At 32.2% G+C, this 16,482-nt stretch overlaps 1 protein-coding gene across 1 annotated transcript in view; it reads right to left on the bottom strand.

Annotated features, from left to right (window-relative positions):
* ADAM18 (ADAM metallopeptidase domain 18) overlaps nucleotides 1-16,482 on the bottom strand; it is a 144,794-nt gene that overhangs the window by 106,827 nt on the left and 21,485 nt on the right. Inside the window, exons 5-10 of the mRNA XM_045459772.1 lie at nucleotides 15,913-15,989; nucleotides 14,619-14,796; nucleotides 8,490-8,555; nucleotides 1,931-2,002; nucleotides 1,571-1,737; nucleotides 465-546 (exon numbers count right to left, since the gene is read on the bottom strand). Coding sequence (XP_045315728.1) covers nucleotides 465-546; nucleotides 1,571-1,737; nucleotides 1,931-2,002; nucleotides 8,490-8,555; nucleotides 14,619-14,796; nucleotides 15,913-15,989 — 642 coding nt within the window. The remainder of the gene's footprint in view (nucleotides 1-464; nucleotides 547-1,570; nucleotides 1,738-1,930; nucleotides 2,003-8,489; nucleotides 8,556-14,618; nucleotides 14,797-15,912; nucleotides 15,990-16,482) is intronic.

Below are 16,482 nucleotides of genomic sequence, written 5' to 3'. Positions count from 1 at the left end.
AACATGTATATGTCTTTTAAAGAGCTGTTCAAAATAGTTCTGAAATGATTCATAAAACGAGAACAATGCAGAACAACATGTAGTAAATGGACCCATACTTTTGTAACAATAGCATAATAACACATAAAATGGCAAGGACAAATTCATCATTTTTGCTATTTCTTGAATTTAAAGTAGACATACAGGAGGATTTAACTTTGCTTACTGTTTTACATCCTTAGAAATTCTGATATAACTGTCATAATAGTCATTATTCCTATTCGGTGAATGAGTATATTAATGTATGTTCATATTATGTTCTAAGATTAAAATAATTTTGTCCCAACAAAATAATAAATACACATAGAGAGAAAAATGCCTTATTATACACTACTTTTATTATACACTATTTAGCTATATTAAATAATATAAAATGCAATATACAGATTAGAAAAAAATAGTAAAGAAGGATAAAAATTACATACCATAGCAATATTTGCATTATGGCTTTTATTGCATATTGTGCCAGAAAATGTTGCTCCCAAATATGTAGGACGTTTCCTGTAACTACATCATTATAGTATAAACTTTTTATTACCATAGTTATTCAGAGCAATTTACTACTTTATTTATTAAGCTAAATCTTCCATAAAATTTACAATGGTTTTCAAATATACAAATTTTTGACCTGGATAATATCTAAGATATTATACAAAATGCTCATTGAAAATTATGATTCACTTTAGTAGCAATTTTCTCTCATCACCTCTTAGACTTGAAATAATTTCACTATCATGAATTCTCCTCAGTTTCCCTTATTCTGCATGCATTCTTTTGATCACTAAAAGTCAAAAAAGTTTTTTTATATTTTTATTTTTTTTTAAGTTTATTTATTTTCAGAGAAAGAGAGCATGTGGACACATGGAGGAGAAGCAGAAAGGGGGAGAGAGAGAATCCCAAGTAAGCCCCATGCTGTCATTGCAAAGCCTAACATGGGTCTGGATCACGGCCTGAGTCAAAATCAAAGTCAGAGGTCTAACCAACTGAGCCACCCAGGCACCCCAAACAAAAAGGATTTTTAATCTGTGGAATAAGAAGTTTTGCCTGTCCTAAATGTAAGCATTTTCTTGAATTAAATATTATCAGAAAAATTCTTTTTAGTCAAGCAATAGACATGAAATGTATTAACATATTATAGATAATATTAACTGAATAGTGACAATTTTAACATTATTAATAAGCTAAGGTTTACATGTACTCTTTAGTAAACATATATAGTAGTAAAGTATGTAGCATATAACATATGTACATAACATAAGTAATGTATTCTGTAGTTATGAAAGTCAAGTCTTTTTATATAAATTATATTCCAAAATATATTGTGATATATGTGATATATGTTACTTATGTTGTTTTTATTTTTATCATATTTTCAACTATACTATAACATCTATGGCAATAGCTATATATGAAAATGTTTAACATTTTCAGAGGCCTACAGAAAGTTGAAGAACACAGTAAATGCATTAATTATCAAATTAATGATATTATTTATGCATATCTCTTTTTTAATGTAGAACATTGTGCTTACATAAGTAAGAATGCTATGTCATGGGGCCGTAGGATAAGATAGTCCCGTTTCCATACAAAAAATCTTTGTAATAAATCATCAGCATCCCCGTTGGTAGAAATTTTGTTTTTATCTGACCACAATTCCAAGGAGGACAGCATCACAGTCAATTTGAACTGAGTAAACATCTAAAATAAGATTTATGGCATACTTGTTAAAATAACATTAATTATTAAATCAAAACGATATAACGTAAGGAATATATTCAGTTTATTATTTAGATTATTGAAGATTTTTAAGTCATTGATTTGTCATGGTAAAATAGAAACCAGTTTCAATGATTTTTCATAAAACTATAAATGTAAAAAACTTAAAACTTACAGTGTTGACAAGGCCAGTAATCTGGATAATTTTCTGTGTTACAGCCATCATTTCTGATCCCATATAATCATACTGAAAAACAATTTTTAAGTTATTCTTTTAAAATATGAGCGATAATAATTTCTCTTTTGATGGTGAATATATCTTGCTCATAACAGGCAGGTAAATCATAGGATTTGTCAAACAATGTAACACATACTACTATAATGATGATGACATCATAAAAGAAGCAACAATAAAAAATCATAGGCTTTTAAAATAGATTCTCACTTGTTAATATTTTAAAGAAACTCTCAAGCAGAAACAATTGAAATCATCAAGAGGTCCCAAAATAACTTCAGAGATTCCTCCTTAGTTTAATGGGATTTCTTCAGCTAGACACAGAGGGAAACACAAAATCTCCCATCACATGGTTGGTTAAAAATATCAAATCAATAAACAAAATAAAAGGGCTCAAATATATCTATAGAACAAAAAAACAAAAATGACAATTATAAAAATTAAACATTATGTGGAACAAAGGATTCAAAAACTTTGATAATGAATACAATGAAATTATGTAAAGGAAAGGAGAAAAGAAACAAACTGTCCTGTGAAATGGTAAATTCTTGAGAGGACATAAACTTGTATTTATTTGAGAACTTAATTAATGTGTTCTTTGCAGTCATGTTTTGGAAAATGCTTAGTACCTCTGCAAAAGTTGTTAATTGTACAAATTGAAAAAATGGACTCCTACCAAATCTTAGAACTCTGCATAACTTGTTTGCTCAAAATTTTGGTAGTTATTTAAATGGATGTGCTTGTTATAAGTGTTAATATAGAAATAATGTAAAATTAATTATATATTTCCATTTCATGAATTAGAAGTTAAACATATTCTAGTCAAAAAAATTTCCTTATAATAGAACAAACACAGCATTAGAGAAGTATTATACATATGAAATGTATTCCTATACAACACACAAATAAAAAAATCCTTATTTATGACAATATGAGAATATTCAAGATCATCAGAGTAGAGGTATAATTTCATATACTAAATGTCATGACACTTTGGAAGATAGAGCTAGCCCCAGAGGCTTATTTCACAAGGTAAAAATTCTCAATATATAAGGAAGGCATATCAATGCTTAATTAGTAGGAAATAATACACATCATCAAAATATGGAAAACAAAATGGACCCAATTAAAACAAGAATTTAAAAAACCCGCAATAATAGTTCAAGATATTAACCCAACTCTCTCAGCAACTGATAGGAAAAGAGGGCAAAAACTTAGTAAACTTAGAAGGTCTGAGCAATACAGTTAAAATGTTTGACTCATTAATATACAGACATAACTCCATTCAAAAAGGGCAGAATAGGGGCGCCTGGGTGGCTCAGTCGGTTAAGCGTCTGACTTCAGCTCAGGTCATTATCTCTCAGTCAGCTCAGGTCATGACCTCACAGTTTGTGGGTTAGAGCCCCACGTCTGGCTCTGTGCTGACAGCTCAGAGCCTGGAACCTGCTTCAGATTCTGTGTCTCCCTCTCTCTCTGCCCCTCCCATGCTCATGCTCTGACTCTCTCTGTCTCTCAATAATAAATAAAAGTTAAAAAAAAAAAAAGGTAGAATATAATAAATCTTTTTTAAAATGCATGTGGACCATTTACAAAACTGACCATATACTGGGCCATAAAAGAAGTCACAACACATTTCCAAGGTTTCACATCATTCAGATCATGCTCTTTTACCACTATGGAATAAAACTGATATGAGCAACTAAAATATAACTTGAGGGGCGCCTGGGTGGCGCAGTCAGTTAAGCGTCCGACTTCAGCCAGGTCACGATCTCGCGGTCTGTGAGTTCGAGTCCCGCGTCAGGCTCTGGGCTGATGGCTCAGAGCCTGGAGCCTGTTTCCGATTCTGTGTCTCCCTCTCTCTGCCCCTCCCCCGTTCATGCTCTGTCTCTCTCTGTCCCAAAAATAAATAAACGTTGAGAACAAAAAAAAAATTAAAAAAAAATATATAACTTGAAAATCCCCAAATATTTTGAATTGAACCAATACAATTTAAATTCCCAGGGGTCACACTCACACACACACACACACACACACACACACACACAAATGACTTAGACATAATTTAGAAAAACTGAAATGTTCAAAGAAGTCAGACATCAAAATTTGTGTTGCTAGTAACAAACATAAACCCTTGTATTAGATAGTAACTCTTTGACTAGAGATAAACTGTTAAGCATAAATACATTAGAAAATAAAAAATGCATAAAATCAATTATCTTATCCAAACCAAAGAAACTGAAAGGGAGGAAATAACAGACAGAAGATAAGAAAATAATGTTAGGGAATAAACATAAGTAATCACAGAATATATTTAGCTATTCCATGAGGTGGTATCTCATTGTGGTTTTGCTTTGTATTTCCCTGATGATGACTGATATTGAGCATCTTTTCATGCGTCTGTTAGCCATCTGGATGTCTTCTTTGGAAAAGTTTCTATTCATGTCTTCTGCTCATTTCTTCACTGGATTATTTGACTTTGGGGTGTTCAGTTTGATAAGTTATTTATATATTTTGGATACTAACCCTTTATCAGATGTGTTATTTGCAAGTATCTTCTCCAATCCCATAGATTGACTTTTGTTGATTGTTTCTTCCACTGTGCAGAAGCTTTTTATCTTGCTGAAGTCCCAGTAGTTCATGTTCTTTGCTTCTCTTGCCTATAGAGACATATCTAGTAAGAAGTTGCTATGGCCAATGTCAAAGGGGTTGCTCTCTGTATGCTCCTCTAAGATTTTGATAGTTTCCTGCCTCACATTTAGGTTTGTCATCCATTTTGAATTTATTTTTGTGTATGGTGTAAGAAAGCAGTCCCGTTTCATTCTTTTGCATGTTGCTGTCCAGTTTTTCCAACACCATTTGTTGAAGAGACTCTTTTGTCCACTGGATAGTCTTTCCTGCTTTTTCAAGTGTAAGTTGACTATATAGTTATGGATCCATTTCTGGGTCTTCTATTACATTCCATTGACCTAACTGCCTGTATTTGTGCCAGTACCATATTGTCTGCATCACTACAGTTTTGTAATATAGCTCAAAGTCCAGAATTATGATGCCTCCAGCTTTGCTTTTTCTTTTTCAAGATTGCTTTGGCTCTTCATGGTCTTTTGTGGTTCCATACAAATTTTAGGATTATTTGTTCTAGCTCTGTGAAAAACACTTGTGGTATTTTGATAGGGATTGCATTAAATTTACAGATTGCTTTAAGTAGTATAAACATTTTAACAATATTTGTTCTTCCAATCCATGAGCATGGAATTTTTTTCCATTTCTTTGTGTCCTCTTCCCATTTTTGTCATAAGTGTCCGATAGTTATCAGAGTACAAATCATTTACATCTTTGGTTAGATTTATTCCTAGGTATTTTATTGCTTTTGGTGCAGTTGTAAATGGGATCAATTCCTTGATTTCTCTTTCTGCTGCTTCATTATTGGTGTGGATGCAACAGATTTTTGTATATTGATTTTGTATCCTGTGACTTTACTGAAATAGTGTATCAGTTCTAGCAATTTTTTGGTGGAGTCTTGTGGGTTTTCTACATAGAGTGTCACATCATCTGAAAATAGTGAAAGTTTGCCTTCTTCCTTGCTGATTTGTATGCTTTTTATTTCTTTCTGTTTTCTGATTTCTGAAGCTAAGATATTCATTACTATTTAACATAGTAATGAGAGTGGACATCCTTGACTTTTTCCTAAGGGAAAGGGTCTCAGCTTTTCCACATTGAGGATTATACTAGCTGTGGGTGTTTTGTATATAGTCTTTCTAATATTGAGGTATGTTCCATCTATCATTACTTTGTTGAGGGTTTTTGTCAAGAATGAATGCTATATCTTGTCAAATGACTTTTTTTCATCTATTGACAAGATCATATGGTTTACCCTTTCTTTTATTAATGTGGTACATGATGTCGATTGATTTTGGAATACTGAACCACCCTTGCACCCCAGAAATAAATCCCACTTGACTGTAGTTAATTATTCTTTTAATGTAATGTTGGTTTCCATTTTCTAGTATGTTGAGAATTTTTTCACCATGTTCATTAGGGATGTTGGTATATAATTCTTCTTTTTAGTATAGTCTTTGTTGGTTTTGGGGTCAAGGGAATGCTGGCCTCATAGGATGAATTTGGAAGTTTTCCTCCCATTTCTACTTTTTTAAAACAGTTTAAGAATAATAGATATTAACTTTTCTTTAAATGTTTGGTAGAATGCCCCTGGGAAACCATTTGGCTCTGGATTTTTATATGTTAGAAGATTTTTGATCACTGATTCAATTTTGTTGCTGGTTATGTCTGTCTGATGGATATGAAAAAAATAAACCTTAACTCTTACCTCACACCACACATTTTTATCAATTAGAGAAAACCATAAAACTCTATGTGAAAAGATAAAGAAAAATAAATTCCAAAACAAAAGTAAAAATATTTGTGTCCTTGGAGTAAGAAAATATTTCTTAAATGGAAAAAATAAAATAATGATAAAAATCATATATTGGACTTATATGCTTTATCATTAAGAAATATGTCCATCAAAAGACACCACTAAGAGAGAGAAAAAACAAGCCTCAAACTGGGAGAAGATATCCCCAATATAGCCATCTGACAAAAGATTCATATTCAAAATATATAAAACTCCACAAAGCATTAATAAAAATATTAAAATGGGAAACACTTGTATATTTTCTCTTAAAGAGAATATCCAGGGGCACTTGGGTGGTTCAGTCAGTTGAGCGTCTGACTTGGGCTCAGGTCATGATCTCACTGTTCACGAGTTCGAGCCCTGCATTGGGCGCCGTGATGACAGCTCAGAGCCAGGAACCTGCTTCAGATTGTGTTTCCCTCTCTCTCTGCTTCTCTCCCACTCATGCTCTGTCTCTCTCTCTCTCTCTCTCTCTCTTTCTCTCAAAACTAAATAAACATTAAAAAAATTAAAAAAGAGAGAATATCCAAATAGTCTACAGCAATATCAAATGTATTCAAACTCATTAGTCATCAGGTAAATGCTAATAAAAACCACAATATGATCTCATTTTACATACACCAGAATGGCTAAAATTTAAAGACTATCAATACCAATTGTTTGTGGAGATATGGAACCCTTGAATCTTTATTTGGGGGGGTACCTTGGATCTTTCATACTTTGTTGACGGGAAAACAAATTGCTATATTCAATCAACATCTCTTAAAGGTAACATATACTAATCATGAAAAGGTGATCAACATCACTGATCATCAGGCAAATAAATGCAAATCAAAACCGCAGTGAGATATCACCATACACTTGTTAGAATGTCTATTATCTGAAAGACAAGAGATTTCAAATGTTGGAAAAGATGTGAAGAAAAGTAAACCCTTTTACACTGTTGGTGAGAATGCAAATTGGTACAGCCATTATGGAAAACAGTATGATGGTTCCTTCAACAGTTAAAAATAAAACTACCACATATCTAGCAATTCCATTTCAGGGTAAATATACTAAAGAAACAAGATCAAAGAGATATCTGTACTCCCATGGTTAATGTAGCACTATTCATAACAGACTAGATATGGAAGCTACCTAAGTGCCCATCAACAGATTAATGAATAAAAAAGTGTGGCATGTATATGTATATGTATATGTATATGTATATACACACATGCAATGGAATATTAGTCATAAAAAATGAAGGAAATATCCTATTTGCAGCAACTTGATGAACATGGAGTGCATTACACTAAATGAAATAAGCCAGCAAAAGACAAAAACTGTATTGTATCAATTATATGTAAAAATAAAAAAAATTAAAAAAAAGAAAAGAGAATAGAATGGTAGCTGCTGTGGCTGGTGGAAGGAGAAAATGGAGAGATATAGGTCAAAGAGTAACACACTTTCAGTCATAAAAAAGGATAAATTCTGAAGATCTAATGCACAGGCATGGTGACTAGAGTTCATAATATGGTATTGTATACTTGAAAGTTGCTGAGAGTATATCTTAAGTGTTATTACCACACACACTTGGGCACACACACACACACACGCAAAGAAAAGAAAAGCGAGTTAACTATGTGAAGTAATGGATGTGTTGATTATCTTAATCTTGGTAATGAATCCACAATGTATATCAAATTATCACATTTGGCGCTTTAAATATACACAATTCTATTAATTATTCCTCAATAAAGTTAGAAAAAATAAGCGAATTGGTAAGATGTTAAATATTTGATATGCTCAAAAAAATGTAACGAGAGATGTTAGAGCAGGTAAGGAAAAATCAAGGCCGTTAGAAAGTGAGGTCAAGGAGAGACTGGGCTAAACTTAGGATAGGGAAAGGGTAGATACTGGAGGGCACTCTAGGCTAGTTTGGATTTTTCATCATAACTAACACCTAAAATAAAATATTTTACTTTTCAATAATTTAAAAAGTACATATGTCTTCAAAATTAAGATAAAATATTTTCATTAAGTTCAAAGAAAGAAAGAGAAAAAGAGAGAAAGAGGGAATGGGGGGGAGGGAAAAGTTTGACTTACCAAATCTTTTTCCACTATAATGTGAATTTCTAGGTATTGGGGTAATAGTTTTGGAAGAGCTGTTTTCTGAAGAAAAAAGGATTTATCGAATGTTAACATGTACTGAATTTGTTAAAGAGAAAATGCTGACATGTAAATAAGGAAAAATAACAACATATAAAACCTTCATGAGGACTTAAATATAAAAATTAATTACAAATCAGAAAATTTCATTTGAAAATGTATTCTAGGTTTAAGAGAGTTCCAGTGAGCTTGCTGGAGTAATGTAAGAGTTTAAGTTATCTCTATCAATACTGAATGAGAAAGAAAGTGAATATAAAGATATATATTCTGTTGTCTTCATCTCGTGACAAATCTACATTACCAGTTCACACTTGAAAATTTTTCACGAACTGTCCTCCTAAAGACTATGGCAGCACCAACTGTGGTGCACTAGAAATCTTTCATTCATTCAGTATAGGGAATATTTGAGAATTCATTAACAACACATAAATTTGGGTAAATAGTATTCCTTGTACTATTAACTATATGTGTACACAGGAAAGAACAAAATGTGCAATATCAGAAATAATTCTGTAGTCTCAGAGCATAAGCTGTATGCCCCATTTGGTATGATGTAATAATTCTTGATTGTGCCAGGTCAGTCAGCTAAAACTCATCAATTTATTATGTCATCACTTAGCACTTTAAATCTAATTTTTATACAAGCTGTATTTCTAACACATTGAAATTCCATTTTACATATAGAAATTTCAAAAAAAAAACTCACAAAATTTCTTCCTTGATCCAATTAAATACACTAAATACAAGAGTATTTACTTGATCACCAAATACAAGAGTAACAAGGTACAACAATTGGGTCTGTCATAAAATAGCATAGGTTAAATGAATAAATGAGCAAACTAACTGGACTTAATGGGTAGAGCCTAGATTTAAATTAGTTTGTTGAAATTCCCATAGGGAAGTAAAGTATGCCTGTATCACATTACCTATTTTTGTCATTACCTATCTGTCTGTCTGATTACATGCATATATGCAATTTTGTAGAAATGAAAGTGCTCTTATTTCTTATTTTCTCTCATATAATGCTGAAATACATGAGTTTGGTCTCCTAACCCTCTTTTATAATTTCTCTGCAAATTTTCAGCACTAACTAGTCTTGTAACAATGGTGATCATATAATTTATTGTTCTAACTGGAATAATATGGAGTGGGATAAGAGTTCCCTTAAACTAAATTATATAATTACTGAAATTGATTTTTAGTTCTATTTCATTACTTTGGTAGACCTAAAATATTTCTACTCAAAAGTTATTTCTAAAACTAGATTTCTTCTTATATACATCTGACTACATGAAGCCAAAACATTTCTAGGTTTTCTTTGATTAAAAATAGCATAAATAATTTTTCTTGAAAAATACTCATGGACTTTAATTTCTTAGCCATATCTCCCTATAATATGTCTGATATTTTTAGAAAATTTTTTCAGTATATTCTTAATATTTTCATTACATTGCTTATGATTTTGTTCAAGGTTACATTTTATGGTTTATACACTTGAAATTGATAACACCTTCAACTGACTTTTTACTAAATACCATAATTTTTTTTAATTTATTTATTTTGAGAGAGAGAGAGAGTGGTGTGTGTGTGTGTGTGCGTGTGTGTGTGTGTGTGCAAGAGAGGACCAAAGAGGGAATCCCAAACAGCCTCCATGCTGTTACCATGGAGCCCAACGTGGGGTTTGAACTCATGAACCATGAGATCATGACCTGAGCCAAAATTATGACACTGCTGTTACCCTGACATTTTTCCCTTTCAAATTTATATTCTTCTTCTCACTCTTTAATATTTAAATTTATAAATGAAATTAAATAATATTCACTGTAATGTCAGAGAAGTCACCCTCAATAAAATGAGCTTCAAAACTCATTAACTCACTAAGAGATTATTTTATTATTTTTTTTAAAAACTGCTTATTGCAAAGCAGATCAAGAATCTCATGTATATTAATCCAGTTACTCCAGTGGTTATATCTTACAAAAAGCTGTAGTACATTATCAAAGCCAGGAAGCTGACTCTGTACGATGTATATGTGTATATTTCTATGTTATTCTGTAATGTGTGCACTTATGTAAACACCATTGCAATCAAGACACAGATACATTCCATCATTGCAAAAATCTTCCTTTCATATCTCTTAAAAGTTACACCCACTTCCAACTTCCCATTTATTCCTAACCTGTGATAATCACTGATCTTTCCCCAAAATCCAGGTTCATAGTGCCTTCCTTATATTTAGCCTTAATCCAAACATCAGAGAATTGCCCTGTTCTCTGCTCCATGCCAAATCCATGACCTGTCCTAAAATGTGTCAAAAAAGTACAGGAGAAAGAGCAAGAAGATCAGGAAGAGACATTTTATCTAAAGACGCAAAACAAAGTCCAGTGTAGAAATGCAAAGCTAAATAGAACAAGCATTACTCTAACAAATTACCATTCACCTTAAACAAAATATATCCCTAAAAGAAATGTGAAACCTCTGGTAGGTATACTAAAGGTAGAAATAGCAAAAACACACACTAACAGATGTATATTCTGACTATATTAACACAAACTTTTGAGCTAAAGACCTAGCAGAAAGATATGCTCATTTCCAAGGCTAAAATTAATATTTAATTCAATATCTACTGCCTACTGACTTATGTAACATGTTTACATTTCACAAAAGATAGAGAAGGGATACAGACAGGCAAGAAGAAAATGCAATATAGAAACTATAGCTACCATGAGGATCAGACTTACACAGACACAGACACAGATGTTGGAACTATCAGAAGGAAGATTTAAAGCAACTCTAGCTAATATGTTAAAGGCACTAATGGAAAATCTTAAAGAATGCAATGTGAGATATGTAATTTCAACACCAAATATTTCTACAACAACCACCTAATATGGAAAGTAGTTGGTTGTCCCTATCTACATGTGTTTATGCACATTTTATTTTATCATTGAGTTCCTTTGAGTTGTGTTCTTGATAAGTCAGTATTTGTAACTTTGCAAATAGAAATGATCTAAAAAAGAGAAAGAGGTTGCCTGTTTGCTTCTCAGAGGGGGAAAAAACATTTTTATAATTTTCTCACTAACTTCTAGACAAAATCAATGATTGTCTAGTGAAAGTTTGGCAGACATATCTTCTATTACTTTAAAGAATATTTAGTCTAATTAATGACATATCAGTGGTGCCTGGGTGGGTCAATCAGTTAAGCATCCAACTCCTGATTTCAGCTCAGGTCATGATCTCATGATCATGAGATCAAGCCCCACGTAGGGCTCCATGCTGGACACAAAGTCTGCTTAAGATTCTTTCCCTCACCCTATGTCCCTCCCCCACTTGTGCACATGAACACATGCTCTCTCTCTTTCTTTCTAAAAAAAAAAATGACAAGTCACTTATAAATGAAAAATACAGAATAAAGCTCAAAAATGCCCCCAAAGAAGGATGCTGGGACAGCAGACATAAGGTACAAAATCCCTACAGGAAAAAAATGTGGAAAACAGAAGTTTTGAAGAATACAAACAATTTGACATAATTAACATCTGTAAAACACTACACAAAACAACTGCAGAATATATAGAGAAACATATATACTAAAGTCAAATGCACTATCTGAACATGATGAAAGTCAATTAGAAATAAGTACCAAGAAAGATATCTAGAAATGTCCAATTATGCACACTTCTAAATTTCCCATGGTTCACTGGAGGAATAACAAGGGAAATTTAAAAATATGTTACATTAAAAGATAATAAACACATGGTATATAAAATTCAAGAAATGAAAAGACATCAATTAAAATCAGGGTGAGATACTCCAGAAATTATCCCCTACATAAAACCAATAAGAGAACTGGCAAAAATTGTTAGAGTCAACTTTTTCAGATCTCTAGAAATTAACAAATTGCCTGCAGCCTTCTGGGGAGTGTTTGTTCAATAAAAATAACTGATCTGGGTAAAAACAGTGATATATGGAGGATTTGAATTTGCCCTAGTCTTTTCTCCCATTAATTGAAATCTAATAGCAACATTTGCAGTAAATACCAGCAGAGTGGCAACCTCCAGAAAATGCAGAATATGGCTGGAACATCTTCAAAATCTCATTTCCAAAGAAATGTCACCACCTGACCTATTTTGTTCCTAGAAGACCTATTTCAAGTTTGTCGGTATTGAACTAAATTACATTTTACACAGTCTGAAAAGCTCTTTTATCAAAGGAGTTTGTTTTAAACAATTACAAGCATTTTTTTTAACTTTATAGTTGTCTGGGACAGTGAATGACCATGGGGCAAACAGTAGACCAATAAAAGAAAAGCTGGAGAATAAGATACCCACATGCAGCTTTAAAAAGCTATGACAAATTTCTGGGAATTTAGCAGACTACACACATGTGTATACATGCCCAAGGCTGTATACATACTTAGGAAAGACCTGAAAAGACCCTAAACTCTCACTTCTGGGAGATCTTGAGACTCTGTGCAAGGATAAAGTGAAATGAAAGGCACAGTTGTAACTGCCTGGCCAAGTGACAAAGGCATGTTCCAACATGCACAGAGAGACTCTCAGCAAAAACTGGGAGACTTATTGTTTTCAAGCATTTAAAGAACTCTGTGTGATCATTAACCCACCAATAAGATAACAGAATAGAAACTTCAGTGGCTACTCACAACACATAATACAGACTTTAGAAAACCAGTTAAAAAATTCACAAAGCAAACAACTACAATGAATACCAGCAACAATATTTGATGGACGGGGATGTGATTTCCAGAGTTATCACATTATATTACTTGGAATGACTAGTTTCAGTTTTCAAAAAATTGAGACGTGAAAAAGACCTAGAGTATGACCCATATACAGTCAAAAGGTCAACAATAAAAACTGTCTTTGAGGAAGATTAGATGTTGGACTTACTAGAGAAACACTTCAGGTATTAAGTTATGTATAAATACTGAAGGAGAATACTTTAATAATGTCTGACTAAAGATGTATATCAATAAAGGCATAAAGTTATTTTAAAAAACAAATAGGAAATCTGGTATTGAAAAATACAATAATTGAAATAAAATATCCATTAGAGAGCCTTCACATCAGACATGAGCAGAGAGGAAAGAATTGTGGAACTTGAAGACAGATCTATTGAGATTATACAATCTGAGGAAGAGAAAGAAACATGAATGGACCACAATAAACAAAATCTAATAGACCTATGAGGTACTGTCAAGCAGACCAACATATACATAATGGGAGTATCAGAAGGTGAGGAGGTAGATAAAAGTGCAAAAGAATATCCAAAGAACTAATGGCCCCAAATTTCCCAAATTAGGGGAAAAACATTAGTTTACACAAAAAAGAAGCTTAGTGAACTCCAATTTAGATAAACTCAAAAACAACTACTCAGGTAAATTCAAAAAGAACTACTCATCATAAGAAAAGTGCAATAAACAAAAGATAAAGAGAGAAACTTGAAAGAAACAACAGAGAAGAGGCCCATCGTGTACAAGGAATCCTCAATAATATTAATAACACCTAATTTTTCATCAGCAATCATGGAGGCCATAAGACAATGAAATAAAAAACACTCAAAATGATGAAAGAAAAACACCTGTCAAACAACACTACATGCAGCCTATAGGTAAATTAAGAGCTTAATAATATACAAATGATTATCTATTTTAGAAAGATATGTTCAAGTAGTATGTAAAACTATATATAAAAATAAAAGAGTAATTTTACCAAGGTAGTGGTAACTTGACTTTATTTTATTGACTTTATTTATATAGTGACTTCATTCTTCCTTTATTTCTAAATTTTACTCAATAATATGCATTTTTGCTTGAATAAAAATAGAAAATAAGAAATGTTACATAATACAGTATAATAAGCTTGAAATACATTGTTGTGTAATTGTCATATATTTTAGATAGAATAAGGATGTCTTATTATAAGATGAAGAAAGAAGATATCAAATTTGATATTTCTACTCCACAGAAAAGTAGCTCCTTTTCGCAATAAACAAAATTCTACACAAGTAGTTTCATAGTATGTCCTAACATCTGAATTAGCACATTACCTGTGAGCTTAAATTATCTTTATAGAATTGGTCTTTCTGCCAAATATTGCTGTAATTTTCTGCTAGCCATGGTATATCTTGATTATCATTTTTCACTTGATAAATTATGTGCTCAAATCTTGCTGAAGATTCCAATGGCTCAATTCCATAGCTGATGTTTTCGAACTGAAGGAATCCCCTGAATATTTAGAAATCAATGACATAATAACCCTACAAAGCTATAATCTAAAATGTGAAAATTACTTTAAATCTAAGTTAAATTTCAATACTTTAAATTAGGTATTTATATAATTTCAAAGCGCTAAAAGAAACCATGTCTAAACAACTAAAGGGAAGTATTAGGATGTCTCGCTAAATAGACCATGTCAGCAAAGGCATGGAAAATATAGAAAAGAAATCAATAGAAATTCCAGCTTGAAATATACTAAGGAACACATTATAAACACTTTATTTTCCTATTTTTTAAGTCTACTATTGGTAACTGAGATACCACATCTACCTTAGTTTTGCTCATATATTAAATAACAACATATATTTAAAAGTATTTTGTATTACCTGTATAGTACTCATATTCATTCAAGATTTATTAAATAAGGCCAAGTATTTGTTGAAAATCAAGACACTTGTTGAGAATTCCACAGGAATAAAGGTAATTTTCTTCCAGAGATTAAAATAAGGGAAAGCCGGTATACAGAATGTACCTCTAAAGAGGGGGTATCTATGAAAAGCCACATTAAATGGATGCCAATTTTTCTGAGATGACATGAGTAAATTCTAGACATCAGGCAAACAAAAACAAAAGGAAGTTAGGGAGAGTCTTTTTTTCTTTGCTCTGGACCAGTCTTCCTCTGATAATACCTTTCTCCTGCCACTAACACTGATGAAAATCACTTATTCCTGCCTTTTACCTCTGAGGTACCTTCTTAATTAATTGTTTTATGCCTGATACTGAGTACACCTAAACTGAAAAAATACAATATGCAGCTATTTAAATGACAAGTTAATATCATTTCCTATAACTATTTGAGACAATTAACATTGCAACAATATTATTTATTTCTAAAGTTTCTTTTACGGAAACTATCCCCTTCTGCACAGTGTCTTAAAATAATACCTGCAGTCAGAATTTCCTGGTGTAATTTCATTTGAAAAGGCACTAAATAAAGTCCAACTACTAATATTAATATTAAAAAGTGAGGCCATCATAAAGGAAACTTTCAGAATGTGGATCCTCTTAAACCTTCCCAGATTTATGTCTGCTAGCCATTAATTTTCCATATCAAAGATGCTATACCTGAGACCAGAACAGATGCTGAGTGTTGCAAGTGAATTTGGAAAATTTGCAATATATCCTTGGTAATGGCAATGTATCTGAAAAACAATATAGAAGGGTAAACAAATAAATTATTTATGATTAAAAATGTATTTGCAAACATTACAGAAGATTAAAAATGTCAAAATAATTAAAATAAGATTTATATATAGATTGATTTATTAATGCAGAGTTTCAAGGAAAAAAGGTTTCTGACAGTCCTGTTTATTCTGTATGATCAATGTGCCAGTGAGTACTCTCAGCCTGAGTTTATCTCTGTCACATACCATTTAAAATTTTTTTCTAATGTTTATTTATTTTTGAGAGAGAGAGACAGAGTATGAGTCAGGGAGGGACACAGAGAAAGGGAGACACAGAATTCGAAGAAGGCTCCAGGCTCTGAGTTGTCAGCACAGAGTCAGACGCTGGGCTCAAATTCACGAACTGTGAGATCATGCCCTGAGCTGAAGTCAGAAGCTTAACTGACTGAGCCACCCAGGCGCCCCATCACATGCCATTTTTTTTAATTTAAATTTTAGTGAGTTAATATAC

The sequence above is a fragment of the Leopardus geoffroyi genome, chromosome B1, assembly GCF_018350155.1.
Source record: "Leopardus geoffroyi isolate Oge1 chromosome B1, O.geoffroyi_Oge1_pat1.0, whole genome shotgun sequence".
Taxonomy (NCBI): Eukaryota; Metazoa; Chordata; class Mammalia; order Carnivora; family Felidae; genus Leopardus; species Leopardus geoffroyi.
Note: the sequence above shows the minus strand (reverse complement) of the source record. Positions and strands in the feature narration are given on the sequence as shown.